At 43.7% G+C, this 22,762-nt stretch overlaps 1 protein-coding gene across 1 annotated transcript; it reads left to right on the top strand.

The window, feature by feature from the left end:
• Nucleotides 1-1,264: 1,264 nt before the first annotated feature.
• enc3 (ectodermal-neural cortex 3) lies at nucleotides 1,265-12,334 on the top strand. The gene is made up of 4 exons (XM_028403877.1): nucleotides 1,265-1,561; nucleotides 2,656-3,678; nucleotides 3,769-4,541; nucleotides 11,113-12,334. Exons 2-3 carry the CDS (start codon nucleotides 2,656-2,658, stop codon nucleotides 4,513-4,515), a joined length of 1,770 nt encoding a protein of 589 aa, XP_028259678.1. The 5' UTR covers nucleotides 1,265-1,561; the 3' UTR covers nucleotides 4,516-4,541; nucleotides 11,113-12,334.
• Nucleotides 12,335-22,762: the final 10,428 nt, after the last annotated feature.

The following is a 22,762-nucleotide window of genomic DNA, read 5'->3' as shown; positions in this document are numbered from 1 at the left end:
GCCGGCTGACTTAGCTGATTCTTAACTGACCTGATTCTTGTCCTGATAGGCTGCCTGGAACACAGAGACATTCTTGATAAATTCCTGTAAACCTCACGAGTACTTAAATCCTTCAGAAAATTCCTGGAATTCAGCTGAGCAAAAATACAACAAAAACAAAAACAATGATCTCATGGTCCTGCAGGACTCATTGACCTGCCATCATATGATCACTTGTTTATATGCCATGCTGATCAATATTCTGATATGAATAGTTTCTTTGTGAATTTGGCTGATGTATGTATATATTATATATATGTATATCTTATATGTTTACAACTTTTAAACCAACAAAACTGTTTCACTGAAGGATCTCTCATCAGGATTTTCACACTCTGCAGTGTGTTGGTGCCTTTGATGCAACATTCAGACATTTAGATTAAAAATTACAATGGTTGATTAAATAAAAAATGACATGAAAAATCTAAATAATTCTACTCTGTGAGGTTTCTGGTTCTGTGTCAGGGTTGGGACGTGTGTGTTGGATGGCCTCCAGACCTTCATCATCACTGCTACAGGCCATCGGTCAGTGCTTTCTTATGTATATCCTCTCATTTTGTGACCGTGGTTTAAAATCCTGGTAATTAAGACTGAATTCACTGTTTTAAATCATCACCCGGCATCAGTTTAAGCCAAAGTCACTCACAGCACCACAACAAATGGATTGTTCCATCATGTCGGTGGTGGTATTTTTATCCTGTTGTTGTGTTATTTACCTCAAAGAAAATCTATTGTTTTACCCATTAATGTTTATGCGATGTTTAAATAATATTTGTAGCTAAAATGCAGTCATGTTGACACATATGTATGTCACATGATTCATGTTTTATACACAAAAAGATCATGTATGAATAAAAAAGTTTTCAATGACAAACAAATGTATTTTCTTGGGCCTTTTGTACCCTTTAGTATATGTGGCACTGTGTTGTGTTGGTGCTCTGTCGGATTATTTTAGTCTTTTGTCTTTTTGCCTTAAAGATAGAATAAATTGAGCATTTTACTGATAATTAGAGGTTTTTCTGTGTCGGGCTGCAGGTGGGTGAACCAGGTAGTGACAGGTGTTTTTTTCTGTTGATTTATAGCAATGATTCCTGACAATAATACTAGACATTGACTGCAGTTGGATGGAGAATAAAGGAAGGCTTTGCGGTGGTGTTTCAGCTCATTGGTGCCCTGCAGCAGCAGCAGCAGGAGGAGGAGGAGGAGGAGGAGGAGCCTGGCTGAACAGCAGCTCTTCCTCGGCTCTTTCTGTGCTCGTTGCTCTCCTGCAGGCTGCGTGGCTCCACCACCACAAAGACACTAACTTTATACTTTGTCTCTTTGTTGTCGGCTTCTGCGCGTAAAACGTCTTAAAGTCCGCCGCTCGGACTGATGGCTGACCTGTTACCACACAGTTTAGGACGTGATGCGCTTTTAAACTCGGGATTTGTCTGAATTTTCCCACAACTTCAAACTAATCGGCGACGGGAGCAAGTTTGTAGCCCAGATAAAGGAACCCGGGTTAAGTCCCGCTGCTATCAAGGTGAGCATTGAGACGATTTCCTCCTGAGAAAGTATCGATCAGAGATTTGTGCGTGTTTATGCGTAACTGGAAGGGTTGGGTGGGTTTCAGGATCCTCGGGTGTTTGTAGCTGTCTGGGTGTTTGCAGCTAACTTGGGAGGAAAGTTGAGCGCATGCTGAAGTGCTGACCAGAGTTTCACATTTACTGCACAAAACGAATTGGATTTCACGCTGAGTCCCTCCACGGAAGTCCACCGGCCCTTTTCAGTGGGATTGAATAGCCGACTTAAATATATCTCCTTTGAAACAATGGGGGCTTTTAAGCGGAAGATATTTATTTGGTCGTTTTCAAGTTGTGTAGAGTCTTTGTCAGTCCGCTGCGCTCCTGCCATCATCATAGCAAACAAATAAAATAGAAATTTTAGCCTCGTTATTAACTAGAATTTATTTAAATCCAAATACATGAATCTTATTATATCCTCCCACTTTGCGCAGCGCCTTTCCAAACCCTCCAAACACGATCAAAAGAGAAGTGATGGTTGTATCTGTTGCTCTGTGGTTACATAATTTTATCTTTAAGGAGCTGGTCTGAGGTGTCACATCATATGTGGGCTTGAAAGCTTTGCCTTTGGCACCATCTTGTATGTGAGCCAGCTGAGGAACAGAACAGGCTGGCAGGAATTTATTGGCTCTGCTGTGAGGTGACTCACAGCCCTGAAATGTTTATAGGGGTGGAAAGCTGTTTGATACAGGACAACACACCCAGGTGTTGCTCCTTCTTTACCTCACTGCTGAAAGATTGTCCTAATGTGGCTCATTTGTTATCTCACATTTGACACTGATGAATGTTTTCATCGTGTAAATCTCTGCGTACACAGACTGTTGTTCTGGTGGGAGCGCTTCATATCAGATCCTCTTTCATCTCTCTCCCAAGTCTGAAGTCCATTTCCGTTGCTGATATGTTTTATTTCTCTGTTGGGCCATTCATCCACATTGATTTTTGTTCAATCATAAAATGGGAGGGGTTTGTTCACATCAAAGGAGCTAGTGTGATATTTATGATGTCCCTCTCTCCCTGTCCACCTGTTTAAGTAACTTCTCTTCTTGTTTTCAAGATGTCTGTCAGCAACCACGAAAACAGAAAGTCTCGCTCCAGCTCCGGCTCCATGAATATCCAGCTATTCCACAAGACGTCTCATGCCGACAGCCTGTTGACGCAACTCAACTTGTTGCGTAAGAGAAAAGTCTTCACAGATGTCGTGCTGAAGGCTGGCAACCGCTCCTTCCCGTGTCACCGGGCCGTCCTGGCCTCCTGCAGCCGCTATTTTGAAGCCATGTTCAGCGGCGGGCTCAGGGAGAGCCGCGATGCAGATGTCAACTTCCACGACTCTCTTCATCCGGAGGTCCTGGAGCTGTTGCTCGACTACGCCTACTCGGCCCGTGTCATCATCAATGAGGAAAATGCAGAGTCGCTCCTCGAGGCTGGAGACATGCTTCAGTTCCACGACATCAGAGACGCAGCAGCAGAGTTTCTAGAAAAGAACCTCCACCAGTCTAACTGTCTGGGGATGATGCTGTTGTCAGACGCCCACCAGTGCCAGAGACTATACGAGCTGTCCTGGAGGATGTGCCTGGCAAACTTTGCCACTCTCTTTAGGACAGAAGACTTCCTCAGCCTGCCCAGAGACAAAGTCCAGGAGCTGATCCTGAGTGAGGAGCTGGAGGTGGAGGATGAGAGCCTTGTGTACGAGGCTGTTATTGACTGGGTGAAGGCAGACATGGAGCGGAGGCACAGTGAGCTGCCTGAGCTGTTGCGCTGCGTCCGCCTGGCACTGCTGCCAGAGTCGTACCTGCTAAAGAACGTCGCCTCGGAGGAGCTGGTGATGTGCCACAAGGTGGGCAGAGAGATCGTTGAAGACGCCGTGCGGTGTAAGATGAGGATCCTCCAGAACGATGGCATTGTAACAGGGTTCTGTGCACGGCCAAGAAAAGTGAGCCAGGCCCTGCTGCTGCTGGGAGGACAGACCTTTATGTGTGATAAAGTCTACATGATTGATAATAAGACCAAGGAAATCACTCCGAAAACAGACATCCCCAGCCCCAGGAAGGAGTGCAGTGCTTGTGCTATCGGTTGTAAGGTATGTATGCCATCTGTTTTTAAACTTGTGCTGTTTTTTTAAACATGCTGAGGATGACCCCAGATTGTAACTTCTGCCCTTGTGTCTCAGGTTTATGTTACTGGAGGGCGTGGCTCTGAGAATGGAGCCTCCAAAGATGTCTGGGTCTACGACACATTACACGATGAGTGGTCCAAAGCAGCGCCGATGTTGGTGGCCAGATTTGGACACGGTTCTGCAGAGCTTGACCACATGCTGTATGTTGTGGGAGGACACACTTCTCTCGCAGGATCCTTCCCTGCATCTCCGTCTGTCTCCCTCAAACAGGTGGAACAGTACGACCCTCAGACCAATAAATGGACCCTGGTAGCTCCACTCCGAGAAGGGGTGAGCAACGCTGCTGTCGTCGGTGCCAAAAACAAACTGTTCGCCTTTGGGGGCACCAGTGTGAACAGAGACAAATACCCCAAGGTGCAGTGCTTTGACCCCTGTCAGAACCGGTGGTCAGTACCAGCTGCCTGTCCACAGCTGTGGCGATACACTGCGGCGGCTGTGGTTGGCAACCATGTCGTGGTGATTGGAGGGGACACTGAATTTTCAGCCAGCTCTGCATATCGGTTCAACAGTGAGACGTACCAGTGGTCAAAGTTTGGCGATGTAACAGCCAAGAGGATCAGCTGTCACGCAGTGGCGTCGGGAAACAAACTGTATGTGGTTGGAGGGTACTTTGGGGCGCAGAGGTGTAAGACGCTAGACTGTTACGATCCATCATCAGACTCCTGGGACAGTGTGACCAGTGTGCCCTACTCGCTCATTCCCACTGCCTTCGTCAGCACATGGAAGTACCTCTCAGCCTAGAGGAGCACTGACTCTGAGGTTTCTCGGTGAGTAATTGTAGCTTCCTTAAACTGACACAAACAAACACAATGTCAGTCATGTGCTATTCAGAGCGTCTCTTATATTGTCACGTAATTTATGGGAGCTCACTTTATAGAAACAAGAAGATCTTAAATTAACTCAAACCACATTGCTGCATAGTTTAGAGGCCCAGGTGAAAGCCATTTTGAACCGGAGGAGACCGGTTTAAAACCCCTCGCTGTTTTCAGGGTTGCTAGTGGTTACAGTGGTTGAACATTATCTAGCTGCTGTGACGGCTGGGTGTTGAATAAACACGGTGGAGTCCTGTTTTGGAGAGCAGGAGGAATGTCAGCGGTGCTGATAATTACAGAGCCAGAGCTACAAAGCAGCACCTCTGTCCCTGACAGGAGGAGTTTGGAAAGCCAGGGATCAGGTCCGTGCTTGTACTTCTACAGAAAGGCAGGCAGCCAGGCTGCTCTGCAGGGCTAAGGCTCGGAGCTAACTGACAGCCTGTCATGAGTCAGTACTTTGAAACATTTGTGAGCTATAAAAGGTGAAGTGACACGTGGTGTCTCATTTAGTAAGCTTTAGATAAGATCTGGAACACCTTTTATTAGCTTGTGTGCTGTATGCGAGTACAACACTTAACATTTCAACCTCTTATATGATTGAAACTAAAGTTTACCCCTAAACCACTGTACTTGTTAATACAGTTTTTTAACCTTTTTTTAAACATGATTTAAAACAAAGGTACAAATAAAACCAGATTCAGTTCCAAATGTGCTGACAGAAGCTCTTTTTTTTTTTTTAAATAAAGTTAGATCAGTTATCTTATCAGGAATTCAGGAGCGGAAGAAGCAGAAAGGAAAAGACGGTGCCCTCTCCGGGGTATGAAAGGATGATTGACTGAAATGTACCAGACCTCAGAAGAATTGCTTGGCTCAGTCTGCCTGAGGGAAAGACAGGTGGCAGTTTTCACAGTTTCATGCGAGATAAGAGGTGATACAGCTTCCTGAGGTGTTCTCTGTTTTTTGCACATGGAGGCTAGTAGCTGAAATGAGAGCAGGTGGAGGAAATGCGGTGATATTTGAGAGTTTCGCAGGTTGTTTCTACATGTGTTCTGTGGTGGTAGGAGTAGTTTTAAATGTCAGGTTAGAGGCATAAGCTGTGTTCGTGATTTATTCACTGCAAAAGAATCCTGTAGTCGTCATTAAGTTCAGACTCTGCTCTGCATCTTGCATCGCTGCATCTTTTTATTGTTGGGTTGTGGTTATTAGGGAAATTAAAGGAGAAGAAATGAGACAGACCTTTATTAAAGAGAGCTTTCACAAAGGACTGGTTTGTCCTACAGGCTCGAAGGTTTAATGTGGCTTTGTTTTTATTAAGTTCTTGTCTGCCATCAAGGAAAATAAACACCTACACATGAAGCAATAGTCTGCATATATACACTGATTACACTGACAGAGTAAAAACAGTATGATGCTACAGCCAGTAGCCTTTAGCATGCTGCTCTGGACAGAGGTGTACCTACTAAAACCAACAACTGTCTTTGTGCCAACATACCTGCCACCCGGTCCCATTTTCTTAAAGTTGTTTTAAACACTCCTCCACCTAATCTTTGTTTTTTGTAACTTTTTACTCAGTGGTGTGACACAAAACAAGTCACAAATGTGCAGTGTTTCCATGTGTACTGCTGTTCGCATTCATTTCTGAAATACTGATGCCAAAAGGCAACAGAGTGTTTCTCATTATTGCTTCATATTCTGTGACAGACAGGGATGCAGTTTGGGCAAATCCTGCTCCTCTGCACTGCCAATGAGTTGGAAAGCAAAGCTAAGCGGAAGCAAGTGAGAAGCAGAAGGCTTATGTGTAACTTGTGTCTACAGTAAACAGCTGGAGATGATGGAGCTGGGGGCTTAGCATTATGTGGCTGCTGGTATGGGCCGCAGTGTTCACGGTGCAGCCAAGAGTTTTTGTGCCAAGATGGAGACAGACAGGCTGACTGTGAAAGATCAAGACGCTGCATCTTTATGAACTCTCGCAGCTACGGTAACCACCATCCCGCCACCGACTGCCTTTATGTTTAATTACAGCAGAGATGGAAAAAGCTCAGGTTTCCAGCTCAGCTTGTCAACAGACTTCCTGCCCTCACTCTGACCAACATTCTCTTCTTTACCCAAGATGTGGTGGGGGTTGAGAGAAAGAGTTAAGTGGCAACAAAGAGACGGAGAAGCCACACACACAGGAGGAGATAAAGTGGAGAGCTAGTAAGACCAGGAGAAGCAAAGCTATATTTTCCACCATTTGGCAGCCGAGACTAACTCCTGTCTAAAAATACATTGCTCCCGAGGCTGTCAACCTTCAGCTGGAGAGTTTGTGTGTGTGTTCTTTTCCCCTTTGGTTTTGTTGTTGCCGAAAACCACCAGTCAGCTGTTCAAGTATTCACTAGTAGTATTGTGAGTTTTACGCAGTTGTAAAACCACTCGTTTTCCACTCATACTCAGACACACGCACAGACAGAGGCAGTCACATTGCTGGCATGACCAAGCCTTTAAAAAGCCAGCGATCCTTACTCTAATTTGGGAGGAATGAAGGTGTGGCCTGCATTCCCATTAGTAAAGATTTGTTAATGTTGCCTTGTGAGCTCAGCGTGCGTGGACTGTATGGGATTACCAGACGTTCTTGTTCTTTTTGTCACCACCTACTGTACAGTTTGTTGCCCTGTGCGTTTCCAGCAGATGTGACTAACCACAGACTCCAGGGCCAAGCCAGAACCCACTGTGGATGGAAAAGTATTTGTAAATGTTAAAACATTATGGGTCGTATTTGTTATGGTGCAGATGGGAGTAAATAGCCTTTTAACATCCACAGCCAGCCCTAAAACATGCAGAACTAATCGGAATTTAATTCCTAATTTTGAAAAATTTTCCCTGCGCTGCATTTATGGTCACAAGTAGGATTTTCAGTGTGTGTGTGTGTTTTGGAAATAGTAAGCAGAATGGCATCAGGGCAGAGGCGGGTCAGTAGTTGGTACCAGACTAGAGGCAGACAGGATGAAACCAGAGATCCATGCAAAAGTTTAGCAGTCTCCCTCTCTCCTTTAACCACTGAACTATAATGGCTCTGATATGCCTGTTATCTGCTTGAGCCTTTGTCCCCTCCCTCCTTACCCCTCCTCCATTATCCCCCCCGCCCCAAAAATAAAATAAAAAATCACACATACGCCGCATTCTCCTTTTTAACGGCTTCAAACGAAGCTCTTATGAGGTGGGTACGGCTTTGTGTGATAGGGTACACCTGGAGAGGTCAGGGGCCATGGAGGGACCGCTTGGCGGGCTCTCTGCATCCCCAGACAGCTGCTGTAAAATGGAAAGGTCACAGTGGGATCAGGGAGGAGGAGTGCAAAGGCCCCCAGTCACTCAATACTAATGTTTTATTAATGCCACGCTGTGAGGGCCACCAGGAATGAAGCTGAATGAGGCTTTTATTGTGGCATCTGTGTACAACAACGTCTCCCCCCCTCCCTCCTCAGCTCAGACGCACACATACACAGTTAAAGTTAGCACGTGCATGCACACTTCGTCTCCGGTCCCTTGAGTAATCAATCTGCCACATTACAGCCCTCAGCACGGCGGATCAAATTTGCATAAACCTAATGGAGTTTTTATTGGTCTTTTCTCCATGCTGAGTGTAACAAAAAGGAAAAGTGAAGACGATGCTTAAAATGGCTGAATAATCACCCAGACTAATTTGATTACACCCTTAAAAAGAGACGAGCTGTCATACAGTTACAAGGGCCTCCTCAGAAAGCCAGCTGGGGTAGGACAGGGTGCGTCCGCCTTGTAATTAATCTGAATTACGTAATTTTTGAAGTATTACTGAAGTGGCGGTTATTTAAATCCACAGAGATGCTCTTTGTTCTGAGTTTCTGCTTGGGTCCATCAAGAAATGCCTCATTATCCTGACTGAGAGACTCTGAGCTCATCCTGGAGTCCTTCTCGTGTGCCTGGAAAACAATGCAAACTCATGTAAATGAAGTGACTGTGATTCATACGCTGGTCAATACAGTGGAGTTGTAGGTGGTCATTAGTAAACATGGCACAGCCCTTGTTGCACACAAGGGACAGCTAAAGAAAGGGGGACTGGGCTTGAGTTGGAGACTTTGTGGGTAATTGGGCCTCTAGAAGATGCAGATGTGAGCCAAGCGGCAAGACTCAACTCAAAAATAGATGATAAAATGTCTAAAATCTTGTGTTGAAATATGCAGTGTGTGAAAGTTTAAAATTAGTTTGTTATTCTCTTTTGTTGAACTTTGACAGACTTGCTAAAACTCAGAGCACCAGATCCAATCATTTTATACAGTCCCAGACCATCTGTTCGGTCTGTTGAAGGACGCGTAGACACCCTGCTCCCTAACAGCAGCACACTGGCTCCTGCAGTCAACACACACACACACACCTTGATAATTTACTTATTTATACAGTAATTTGCATTCAGAGACCAAGTTTGAATGCAAATCAGGATGACTTTGTGTACATATAGGTGAAAGGTCAACACTGTAACTGATACAGCTCATTGTCGCACATAATGCACCTTGACATGACAGGTAATAATGACGAGGCTTTGAGACAGTCTGGGACTCATTCCTGGTGACAGCAAGATCCTTACTGTGGCTGAGCGAGCTGAAGTCTGATTATGTGAGACAGGCAGGGTGTTGTTTGATGGATGTAGTGACGATGATGGTACATAACCTTTGTAGGTCACAGTGTTTCTCTGGGGAATAGACTTGTACAACACAACCTAACTTTCAGACAGTTTCTCCTGAGAAAAGCTATACCCACCATAGAGCTCTACCAAAAACAACAACAAGCATTGAAGGGCTTATTATCTGTTTGTATTCATACCAGCAGTCGGAGTGTTTTCTCGCTTTTTTTCTCGGCCTCCGTTAGATCTCCTGTTTACACTGCTAACGTTTTACCAAGGTGTTTATTGGACAGCAAGTTATCAATCTACAACTTAGTCGCCCAGAGTTACCTAAACTACCCTGAAAAGGCAGCTAAATAACCCTTAAACAGCACTCAAAGGACAAGAAAAAGTTTATTACTCTGTTGGCAGGAAAAACTGGGAACTTCTACTGTCAGGCTGTTTTAAAGTAGCCTGCTTTGAAAATGGAGAAATACTATCAAGTCAATGCATGACATGTTATGTCTTGTGATCCTGGTAGATGCAAAAATGGCACAATTTCTACAGTGGGGAATAAAACACCTAAACTCCAGTCTACTGCAGTGGAGACAGATGACAGTCTTTCTAATGCAGCTTATTGAGCAGACCACGTTGAAGTTTCAGAGCCATGCTCATCATCATCTGCACTTCAGAGGGACCAGAAACAGTAGAACTCAGAGTGCAGGCAGTGACCCATGCACATGCACAGAGAGGGAGAGAGCGAGCAGTGGAAACTTCACATCAGGCCTCTGTTGGTACTGTTGCTTTGATCAGGCTGGCTGAGCTGCAGTAATGTTACTGCAAGTGTTGCCTATAGTTGGATTGTGCAATACATGGACAGAGCAGGCTGCAGCTCATTGAAATAAGACTAGTATCAAGTGAATCTGTGCAAGCATGCTTCCTAAAAACCTGAAAAGCTGTGTTGTGTATGTTTTTGTGTTGGCTCTGAACTTGTAACTTGTTCCTAGGCTGTATAGCTGTATGCATAACTTCATTTGGCAACAGGAAAAAGTAGATGTGAGTCTTTTCATATTTGTACTTTGAAGCTTGCTCAGTCACCTCTTGTTGCTGCTGTCTGTCTGTCACGCTTCAGGCGATGCATTCACAACTGTAACAGATGGATCATTGAGGGCTTCTGTAGTATCAGCTGGCTTTGTCAGCCATGGAAATGAGAGCTCATTAGGTTATCCAAACAAACCCCAGCAGAGCCTGAATGTTAACTGTCTTCCTCTTTACTACAGAGGAGTTGGGCTGAGTTATCATCATCTTAAAAAAAATATATGCAAATTGAAGGGAAACATGCTGTTCAGGTTACTCTCAGCCCCCCGTAAACATCCAGCGGAACATTCCTCCTTAACAGCAGGCAAAGAAAATTAGACGCTGAGTTATCTTTGGTGGCAGAAAAAGCTGAAAATGAGAGATTCCAAAAGAATTCATTACAGTGTTAGAGGAATTTGAACCATAAGAAGCCCCCGTTCAGCATGAATTATATGCGGATGAAGCAGATGGTTTTGGAATATGTGTTCTTATCTGAGTCCAGAACAGCTTATGCAACTGTGGGGTCCCTTCAGATATTTATTACCCAGCGACACAAATGGCCCGAGGAGCTTAATCCCACATGCTTGGAGGACTTTGGTTAAATAATGCCCCGTCCTGAGGCATTATTAATGCTATGTGGGTAAGCCTAATAAAATGGCATGGTGATAAGCTGATGTGTAGCCCGGAGGACTGAAGTCTCTGCGTTCCTCTCCACTCCCTGAGAATGTCCAGGCCACCTCTTTGGTCATGTGGCCGGCTTTCACATACATACAGGCTCTTTGTACAGCAGAGTTCACAGGACCTAAACATTAATCTCCCTCTGTCTCTTCTCCCCAGATGAGCCGTGGCGTCTGGTATGCGGGCATGTGTCTCCGAGGAAAGAGGAAGGGGTCTGTGTGTTTGCCCCGTCCAGTCTTATTCACATTAACTTCAGCTGCAGCAGGAGCGAAGGTCCTGGAAACAGCACATAGACTGGAAGTCTGCGGCCTCTTTCCACCTGATCTGTTTACTTGTACTTCTTGTGTAACTTTCCCATGTTAGCCCCGTGTGTGAGCTGGACTCGTTGCCATGTGTGCTGCGGGGGACCTCACAGTCGCCTCTCTATAACATGTGAGCTGAAATCCTGCCAGCTTTTCACCTCTGGGGAAAATAAGCTACTGTGACTTTTATCAGCCCTGCACTGCTCAACTCTCTCCATCATTCAACCTGAACATTGCTTAACAGACACGTTTCACTGTGGAAGTGTTGTGGTTTCTCTCCCTCCTGACTCAGGTGTCATGTGTTCGGACTGCTGATCGACTAAATTAAACCTCTGGTGTGTCGGTTGTACAGAGAAGAGAGATGACATTTGGGGAAGTGTATGATTTTGTGCACAGAAACAATCTTCCTGTCTGTATTTTTAGACTTTTTGGACTTGGGCTTCCCTCAATTTTGGTGAGCTAAATTCGTATCTTTCTCCTCAGCTTAAAATACAAGTTCGCAAAAAAATGTGGCCCATCACAGCTTGAAGGAGATACTTTTCTGTTCTGTTATTTTTGTGTCTCAGGGTTGTGTATATTTTAGCCTGTATTTGTTCGAGGAAGGGTTACATCTGATTTCCTTTTGTGAATGTACTATTTTATAGAAAGCGCTCATTTTATTTTCCTTACGTTGTTTTTGCCAAGTATATTGAAAACATAAATATTGCCAAAACCTGAATAGCTAAGTGTTAATTGTGGATTTAAATAACAAAACTTGTGTGTGTCCTAACTAGTTAGCTTTGTAGCTGTAATGTTTTTATTCTTCAATGGAAGTCTTTTGCGTGTATTGTTTGTATATTTGCTCTATGATTAATTTGTAGAAGCCTTTGATTTTGCACAGTTTGTACAAAGAATTCTCATAATGGTCTTAATTTTGTATCTTTGTCTTAACCCAGTTTGGGTAGTGTGAATAATCAAAGCCTTTTTGTAGCAAATTGTCGCTTCTCTTTCAGAAATCATTTGTTCTCCAATATATCAAAGTATACAACAGATACACAGACATAAGAAGCTTGTACTGATACACAGTCTGTTACTTCATCTCCAGCTCATAACTTGTCAATAAATATCATCTTGGTGAAAACCATATTCTGCAGTTTGTCCTGTTTTCCAGAGAACTGTAATTCAGTGTCATTAAACAGTGTGGGGCAGCCATATAATCACACAGGTACATGCTTCAAATACCTTCAGGTTAGGAGTGGTTAGCAGTAACACCCGTCTCCTTCCTCCTGTCTGAAGATTCACTGAGATGAAAATTCAGTGTCTGGCTCTCACCATGTGCACACATACGTTGTAGCCCTCAAACCTCCAAGAATGTGCTAATGCTGCTCGCTGTTGGTCAGGTGATGCTCTGCCATACCTCACACACTGCAGCTGCCAGCGTCTATGTGAAGAACGGGTGCAGACCAGACTGGATGGGCGTCGGACGGGAAGACGACTGGTTGGCACATTTGTGTAGTCGGGCAGGGAGGAGACCCAGAGAGGAATATACGCGGGCTGGAAGTTTAAAGACGTTTGTGATGAAGCTGCAGAGCCATCACTGCTGCGGTTTCCAAATAATCCACCTCTCCTTATTTTCAAGGTAAATCCATTGAAGGTGTCCTCAGAGGACCTGCCAACAGATGATTTAAAAAAGAAAACTTCAAAACTCTGAAGTAGGCTCAGGGTACATTAACCAATAGAAAAAAACACACTGTACTAAACATTTCATGGATCTGTTCTGTAATCAATAAAGAGGCTCAGTTTTATGGTCTGATGAGACTGAAACATTGAAGAAACTCTCTGCTCAGCCTTTTCTGCGCCTCCTCCAGGCTGCAGACTATCACCTGCTCTGATAGATGGGAAACCAAAAATTCAACATTTGCTCTTTTCTCATCCTCACTCAAGTCTTACATCTATTTCTTTCTCCACTGCCTCTGTGGAAGTAAGATAACTCACCCTGAGGGTGTTTTTTGGAAGATATTCTACAGCATATCTGTGTGTGTGTGTGTGTGTTTCAGACAGAGGAGGAGGAAGTGAGGGTAAAATAAAATGCTGAAGAGACACTAAGGAATACAGCCTACTCAGTGTTTTGTAATTCATTTGCAGGTTGTGCTCTGAGTAATTTGAATACCAAATGAACATTTCCACAGACAGGCTGATGAATAATGAATATTTTACAATGTTCTAAATGGCTGTAAACTTGATAATGAGTGTTGCAGTTTAAAGTTTCCATAAAGTGGCTGCCATTAATCACAATATATTTTCTATAGTCATAAGCCAAAATGTCACTTAATGCAGGTCAGGACATTTCATTAGACGATGTTTTCATTTAGTTTTACTTTGGTTTTTACTTGATAAATTAAGACATCTAACCTGTAAACACAAAGGAAAAGGATTCACATTTATTTTATGGGGACAGTGTGCACTATCCATCAATGGTCACTACAGACAGCTAATACTTAAGTAGAACGCGTTCTGCTGTCTATAGCGTGCACACACAAACACGCTTACTAAATGGTGGCGCTAGCTTAGCAAGACCAAGACAATGCATGCAGTAAGGGGAATTTCTGTCTATAGAAAGTGTCCTCAGAGTTTCATGACCATCTTGCAGAAAAAACAATGCCAATCATCCTTCTTTTTACTTATGTGACAGAAAAACAATATTAGCAGCAATATTGCCATCACAGTTGCAAGGAAAATATCAACCACTGACTGATAATTTAGGCTTGGCTATAGGCGGGGAAATATACATCAAACAAAGACACTAAAACTGCTGTCCAACCAGCCACTCTCCATAAACATGCTAATAAAACAGAGTGAGGAAATTCAACTCCTCACCTTTACAGTGGTTATCAGAAGATGGAGGGAAGCAACTTTTTAAACAAAGGATCATGAAATGTACCAGCTGACAAGGTCATGTGACATCATTTGGTCATGTGACACTAAAACCTCTGGTTTGAGGTAAAATAACTACTTTAACCCAAATGTTACTTTCTGTTTACTCCAAAGGGTGCATCATTTGCTTTAAAAGCTAGATAGATTAGATAGACATTAAACACACATGCATAAAAAAAAGTATAAACATAGGGTACTAAATAAAAAGACAATGAGTAGAATCAACACAGAGGCCTTAATGGGAATAGAGTTAGATGCTGGGTGCCAGCAACAGATGCAAATATACAGAGGCATTTAGACCATAAAGACGGTATGAGTCAGTGTGCAATAGATGCATGTTTACATGTTTCCTGTAAAAACAGGAAGCTGGAGCGGCCTCTGCTCTGATTGGCCGGCAGATATCAGCTCACCACCACCGCTAAATGTGGCCTCTTATTTATAAGTGTATCCACCAGCTCACCTGATGTGTGGACAAACTTGATCATGGAGATTCACACATGCCTTATTAAAAGTATTTATTTTCTGTGCTAATCAGTAAACAGACACATTTTCTATTACAAACATTAGTTGCAAAATGTTGAAAACTTATGTAGCTTGTTGACCACAGTGTAGGAGAATCAATGTTCAAGTTTTTCTTAGCATCTATAGACTCAGGACCCACTGGTCCCCCAAAGGGGACGAGCAGCAGCAGAATCCAAAAACACAAGAACTGTCAGCTGGGCCAGATACTCACATAAAATTGAGATAAAGTTTAAGACCAAGTGCAAAAAAACATCAAATTTGATTTGTTTTTGATTTGAGCATCAAATTGCATAACATCTGCAGGGTCTTCCATATAAATGTGACATAATGCAGCAGCTTTGTTCAATCTGTTCAAAGACAGCCGAACAAACTTCAAAGTGCACAGCTAATTGGACGTAAACAAAAGGCGGCCCAAAAAAATCTCCCTCCGCAGCCATGACATCATGCCTGTAACGGGTTATGTCTAGTCAAGCATGTGGACGTGTTTGTGCCAGCGTTAGTACCGGGATTCATAGAAAGGTTAATTTATGGATTTTTTAAATACAAAGCAGACACACATAAAGAGATGAAACACTCCCTTCTGAAAAGGAGACCTGGCACTGGACAGCCGGATGAGCTGGTCAGTCAATGCCTCATTGTGATGTAAAATCTGCAAACTGAGCAATTTCAAACAGATCTTGCCGACAACACAATTAAACCAGCACAAATAAATAGACATTTGAAGGTCCGCTGAAGACAAAAGAACCACACAAGCTGCCAAAAAAGGAAGGTGGGAGGGCGGGGGCCAAACTGCCACAATCATTTGGATTACTCATTTGGATTGTGGATGGGAGGATATGAGGGGGTGTCTGTGCAGCTTTGTGCTTCCTGTGTGCTTATGAATTTATGCCGTGGTCGTGTGTTTGTGAGTGAAGCAGGGGGATGAGCTGTTACAGCTTCTTGTGAATAAGAAAAGAGGCAACGAGGTGGAACGGACAGGAGCGTTGCCTGTCCACCCAAATATCGGCGTGTGTCTGCTGAGCTGAGACCCCAGCTGGGGCCTCCGCCTGTCCTGGACAGGGAGGGGGGCCTTGATGAGACGAGAATCGACCTCGTCTCAGCTTCCCCGGGGGGGCTGGAGGTGGCTGCAGAAGGCAACCCCGCAGTGGTGGATCAATAAAGACCTTCTGGCCTGATCTGATCTGACAGAAAAAACTGTTTACTTCTCAAGTGTCCATTTATATCTGGCAGCATTTGTTTACACATCTTATATTAACTGAAAGTCTTCAGACAGAGGATGTGTAGAATACAACTGAAACCTCTCTCCACGATTCCCCCTGACTGCAAAGCTCTGTGAACATCAGTTTTATTTCTCATTCTCACTTTCAGATTGACGTCATTTCATTGTACTAAAAACACCACAAAACTTAAAAAAAACCACTGCTCCTTTGTGTCTGTGTGGCTGGTGGTGTTGAATGTCTTCCCCTCTGTCTGGCTGTGGGCATCTCTGCTGGCTGGAGCTCTAAGCTTTCAGAGCTGACCAAATGAGGAGTAAACAGAGTGTGAGACAGACAGTCAGTCAGACGGTCTAACCACTGGAGCGAATGCAGGGGTTGTCCTGTGTCTGCTGTCTGAGCATGAGGTGTGTGTGTGTGTGTGCGTGTGTGTGGAGGGGGCACACAGGAGCTGACAAGTCAGAGCACCAGGAGGAAAACACAGACCTAAAACTCTGGCAGTGACAGGAAAGAGTTTTAAATCTGCTATAATCATGAATATGGTGGCAAATATTCATTATATTTAATCGAAAGTGAATGTTTCATTCAGCTTTCAATGGGCAAGAAGTAGGAGGCGCACTACACAGGTCACCAGTCTATTGTAAGGATAACACAAGAGACAATTTGACAACTGAACTTTGTGTGTGAAGATTATACTGTTGTATAATTAAAATAACTTGAGGCAGAGGTGTCAACTTACAATCAAAGTGGATAACGAGGTAGAGACTTGTTTCAACAACCTGCTGGACTCTCTCTTTCTCTCTCTCTCTCTCTCACACACACACACACACCAGATGAATGTCACTGGTTCTGTTTTTGACTGTGTGTGCTGTGAGGACCTGTGGCTTTGACACAGAGAATGAAATGTGAGCATTGTGACAGGAGAGTGCTCTCAGGCCTGCCAGGATTCAGTAATAGCTGTTTTCACAATGGAATAATTACCCAGTAAATTACAGGGAGAGGAGAGGAGAGGAGCGGAGTGGAGCATTCTGGTTCTGGCAGACTCACAATGGTCTTGACAGTCAGAGAGTTGATTGTTCAGCACTGATGCCTTTGATGAGATCTGCTCTGCTCCGTGTATTCACTGCCTTGCACTCACACTCAGGCTCCAACTTGCAAACAAACATCTGCTGCTTTACTGCTATTTGCCTGCGGATTCAAATTCCACGTAGCCGTGATGATGAACAGGAACACTTGTTTTCTTTTTCTCTTCCTGAAGTCACAGATACATAACTGAATATGTTTAGTTTTTGGCTTAATGTTTCAGCTCTTGTTACATGAACAGGCAGAATAGTGGTGCATGTAAATACATCTGTGTGGAACCCATAAATTAAAATATAATAACATAAAAATTATGTTACTTGGTGGATGTGCACTTGTGTCAGCATAGACTCTTCGTGGGACCCTTCATTGCTGTGAGCACTGGTGACCCTCACATATTACGCTATGATCTGTCTGCAGAGACATCGTCATGATGATTGTTATTGATAAACTCCTTTTTGTAATGGGATGATTTTTCCTACATTATAATAACAGATTTCTTTTTGAAGGAATCTGTGTAATTTTCCCACTGCCACCCACATTTTCATGAATGCGTAGTCACATTTTTAGGATGCCTCTCCTCCTCTGCCATGCAAACAAAGGTGGGAGAACCATCTGAAATATGCACCGCTGTGGTAGAAGATCCACCGTGATCTCCAATCGCATCACAAAGTCAACACGAGGACAGCTTCATTCACAGGAAAAGCACACAAAGGCTTCGTCCACTGATGAGCAAAGACTGTGGGCAGAGCAGAGCCCGGCCAGCGGACATTCCAGACAAGCCTGGCATACTTTTATTCACGAGGTACAACATTTCTCTTCCTCTCTGTCACAGCAAAGCTCTTTGTTATTGTGTAGGAGATTTTTTTAGTATAATTGCTGCTTCCTCTGACTCTCATTAATAAAACAGAGATTAATTCCCAGTTGGGTTAGAGTGAGGCTCAGAGTGGGGGTTGCTGAAGGTTGGGGTGGCATGAAGGGGTTTGATATGTAGCCTGAGGTGACACACACACACACACACAGTCACACACACAGCTACATCCCCCCACACTTCTCCTAAAGCCCCTTTTCGCTCAGAGAAAAAAAAAAACTTCAAAAGCCACATCCAGAGCCTGATGAGGAGGCCTCTGAGCCGGAGTGTGGCAGATGTAAACCCGCCCTGTGGCTCATGCAGAAAGTCACAGTGAACAGAATTATGAAAATAAGCCACAAGCAGGAGTGTGTGTTTGAGATGGCCCCTTCTGTTGAGCTGTGTCCGGCTGACTACTTCAGATGAGATGTGACACTGAGGATGAATAATACAATAGAGGGAAGCTCGGACGTGTCAGCAGCATCTGTCTCTGTCTGGAGTTGACGTGTGTCGTCCTCCCTCCTCATTCAGAGAGCAGCACAAAACTAATGAAGCAGACACACGCTGTGTTAACACACACACACACACGCCCTTTTTATGTACACAGACAGACAGAGAGCATAGCTAAGACAACAAGGGGAGACACTGCCACATCATGACCAACATCTCATCTTCAAACTCCCCATAGAGCCTCAGTCTGCTGCTCCTCACTCACAAAAACACATTTCCCAGTCAAGAGGAGGCAGAGAGCAAGATCAACACGCTGAAAGATTTATGATGACACTGGAGTGAAGAGATGATTGTAGCTGGGCTTCATTGTTGCAGGTTGTAGGTGAAATGTAGAAGCGTTTGTTTGTTGTTTTCAAAGGCGAACCGCTGTGCCCTGATTGGCTGCAGACAACAGTTCCCAGAGGGCCAAAGGGAAAGTTAATTAAAAGACAGATAAAGAAGAGAATAAAGGAGGCAGGAAGAGATTTTCTGCATGTGAACAATAGCCTTCCTTTGTGGTGGAACAGGTTCTGGAGCAGGTTACAGTAGATGACAGAGCTTTCATTGGAAGTTAAGTCACATTAACATATTATCCTTCTTAATGCACTTCAACACTTTGCCAAGAATCTTTGACAAGTTAAATGGTCTGAAATAAGATAGGTGGATAAAAAAAGAAAGACCTGCAGTGTGTGTGTGTGTGTGTGTGTGTGAGTGCACCATGTGTAATTTCACTGGCAGCAGCAGTTTCTCCTCTGTAGGTGATGAGAACCTCAGCACATGACTGAGAGATTCAAACTGAGAGAAACAGACGAAGAGATGTTATGGTCATTCTACAAAATAATATTTTATTAATTACACCCTGAACCGAAGTGAGGCATTAAAATACATTTAACATCCCAACAGTGTTTAAAGTTTCAGATTCTGCTACAGAGGGAAATGTGGCTGTTCAGTTGACTTAAACAATGAACCTGCCTGCTGTATTTATGGATAAAGTTAGGATATTTTTTTCCAATATAACTGTATGTACCAGGATTGAATCAATATTCCATGCAGAGTGTAGCACATGTTTAGTCATGATTTTGGAGAACTTTGTGAACAGTATGGAGATGTTTACCTATAAAAAAAAAACCTTTTTTTCCACTTGTTTGTCTTCAAACCGTACAGACCTCTCAGTGATTGTATAAAAGGACTTTCACATTTAAATGTTTTTCTTCTTCTGTGCTGGCACACTAACCCTGCCTGCTTTGTCTTATTCTGGTGTTTGGCATCGCAGCAGTTAGTGGCCTTTTGCTCTTCTGGCAAGCGTCCTCCACTCCCCCGCTCCTCCCCCCATCCTGCCATCAACAGCAGGCCCAGACATCCATCCAACCCTGCCAGCTCTGGTGGGAGGCGGCCGACTGCTCTGTTCCAGCTCCCAAATTTAGGGAGGCTGTGTTTAGATCCCCCCCTGTAGAGTAGAGCTACTTGTACTGAGTGCACCGCTGCGATCTGCTCTTTCCAAGATAAAACAAGGATGTGCAGAGGAGGCTGTGTGCAGGATCCTTCTGGTCTGGCAGCCTTTATCAGCTTATATGACAGTTATAAAAGACTATCAAAGAGGCAGTCGTCAAAGTTACAGATGCACACAGATATGGGACATGAAATGATCTTCTTTAGATATAGAAACTTCTGCTGCTTTTACTGATGCTGAAGGAGCCATAGTGGAGTAAAGTGCACCACCTCAGGCTACATTCTCCGAAAGACACAACCAATCCTTGCAGAGAGCTCCTCTGGGTAGGTTTAAGTGCACCATCAGCAGCAGTGCACGTGGTTTACCTGATGTAGTGACAGCCGCTCGCAGCTCCTTTTTTACTCTCATCACGGTGTGCATTGAAGGGCTCTCCTCAGGCCCTTCGCTTCCCTCCACTCTGTGTCATCAAGTTTCCACTTCTTCATGCCATTTTCTTGAAAGCAGTGCACATATTCCCCAGACTTTCAAACAAAAACTTTGATGATGGCAAGAAACTTTTACACGGAGTTCCCGGGTCTTTCCAGGAGGAGACCTAGCAAATTAAATTGCTCCATATTCTGACATGAGGAGTGTTTTCCGTGCTCAATGCCAGGAGGCTGTTTGTCTTGGCACCCCCAGTGTTTAACTTCAGGGTACCAACAATATGTTTGAATGTGTGTGAATGAGTGAAGTTCCTTCTAATTCTCTGGAAATACCACAGAGACCTCCCACACTGCATCAGCCTTAAACAATACAGCATCCTGAGAAGCAGACAGAAAACGCTTAAAGCTGAGGACGTCCCTCAGATTATATTTTGGAAAACATCACAGACAGACAATCACCTTTAAAATGTAGGGAGGTGATCAAGCAACTGCAAAACTAACCCATCCACATAAACTCAGCTTGAGTTTAATCATTTGGAAATGGTTGTTGTGCTAAAAGATAGATGGAAAAAACAGCCACCTGTTAGCTTAGCTTAGCATAAAGGATGGTATAAACAGCAAACCTGGACCTGCTGAAAATCGACATCAATATAACTGTCTCTGTGTGAAAGTTCTGCCTAAATTAAAGAATCTGTTGTAAGATCATCAATCAGAGATTCTGTCTGTATGTTCAGAATAATTTAAAATTACACACTAATTGACTCCCTGTAGCTTCAGAGACATCTGTATGGATCCAGCTGCTGCATGTGTGCAAATATATGAGAAACTCAAAGGCTCCTGCAGATGGCTGGAGGCCACAAAATAAATAACTGTATTTTTGCATTTTAACCTGTTAAAACTGTAAGGAATGGAGTGAGTGAGGCACAACCGAGTTTAGATTGAGTCCTTAAAAGTGGCTCAGACAAACAAAATCACATCTAATGCTTAACAGAAAGTAACACGCCAGTTTAATGTGTTTAGCTTTGTTAATTATAGGGAATTTTACATCCTAATTTAACTAAATTAAGATGTAAAATGTGCTTGTTTACTCAAATAGGCATCAAACTCCGTTCACCCACCCCATGTAGGTACTTAATCATGGTATCAAACTTGATGAAATGATACTAAACTGTTCTTCTCATCTAAGTTTTCCTGGTATGCTGGACTAAATGTTGTTAACCTCAAATAGAAACGACAACACGAGACTCCAATGTTTACTCTTCTGTGGAACTGGCTGATCTCCCACAATAGTCGCCATTCATCCTGATTCACTGTAATCAGCACACAGGAAGAGAACTGGACGGACGAGTCAGTCACTGGGCTACAGCTGACAAAATGCAAATCACAAAGGGGCGAGCCAGCACAGAGCACGCTTCCTTTATCCTCCACCTCTCTCTTTTCAATTCACCTGAAGCGTCTCTTCTGGCAGAACAATGGCTGCCCTCCTGATCTGATTTCTACTCTGGCACAAGCTTTCTTCTGTGGGGCTTTTCACCATTGCCCCCACCCCCCACACACAGGCACTTCCTTTGTTGATGGGAAATCAGCTGAGCAGGTTGGAGGAAAGATGATTCTCATTCATGCAAAGCAAAACTTCCAGGCAGGAAATCAACGTTTTCAGCCCATGAGAAATATTTTGTGTCATAAATGGATGCTGTTCTCCTCTTTATCACTGATTAATGGCTCCAACCATTAGAAATTTAAAATACTTTATCCGGAAACATATATGAGATATATTTTCCAGAAAACACGGCAGCCTGCCGAGGATGTTATGTAAGCAGTCTGAAGCGGCCTTGGCTCAGAGACGGGTTTTACTGCTGGCTGTCTTCCTGTTATCACCTTGGGTGTTTGAAAAGAGGACAGATAGTCTTCTTTGTGTCTTTTTTTTCAACAAGAGGAGCCTTGTGGCAGCCAGCAGCAACGAAACAACTCTCAGATAAACAGCGAGCACATTCCTTTACAAGAAGCTGGAGGTCACCGAGGAGGCAGGTTTACAGTCAAGGCTTCCCAATCAAGGGGATGTGGCCCCACAGCAGGCCGAAAGATGCAAGCTTATTTATGTTTCTGCAAATTGAAGTTGTTTGTTGTATATCTAAGGTTAACCTGAGTCCTGCAGGCAGCATGTGTCCATGATAGTATCAGTTCATCAGTCTGATCTTCTGCACTTAAAAGATAATATTGCAAAATATTTGCATGTAGGGAAAGATGTAGTTTTTAAAGAACTATTTGATGTAAAACCACTTTTCAGAACAAAGTACAAGGTATTAGAAACATGTAGAGCTCTGCAGCCACGTGAGGTTCAGTAAGAGCTCTACAAGATCTGTTATGACAGCAGTGGTGTGAGTTTTGTCTGTGACGTCTGTCTTACTGTGTCTTTTTTAACAAAATACCACTTCCTGGCCTTTAAAGGTCATCGTTTAAACAGACTCTTGGGATGGCATGTTTGCGGCTTTGTGTCAAATGTGAAGGATTTACAAGCATTTTAATAAAATATTCATGTCTCTCTCTTAGGATGAATCGGTCATCCT

This window comes from Parambassis ranga, chromosome 4 (assembly GCF_900634625.1).
Source record: "Parambassis ranga chromosome 4, fParRan2.1, whole genome shotgun sequence".
Lineage (NCBI taxonomy): Eukaryota > Metazoa > Chordata > Actinopteri > Ambassidae > Parambassis > Parambassis ranga.
Note: the sequence above shows the minus strand (reverse complement) of the source record. Positions and strands in the feature narration are given on the sequence as shown.

Excerpts from the sequence above, each read along its gene's own strand:
- enc3 (XM_028403877.1), top strand. The coding sequence starts at position 2,656 with ATGTCTGTCAGCAACCACGAAAACAGAAAGTCTCGCTCCAGCTCCGGC. Across the intron at positions 3,679-3,768 it reads CTTGTGCTATCGGTTGTAAG|GTTTATGTTACTGGAGGGCG; the intron begins GTATGTATGCCA and ends CTTGTGTCTCAG.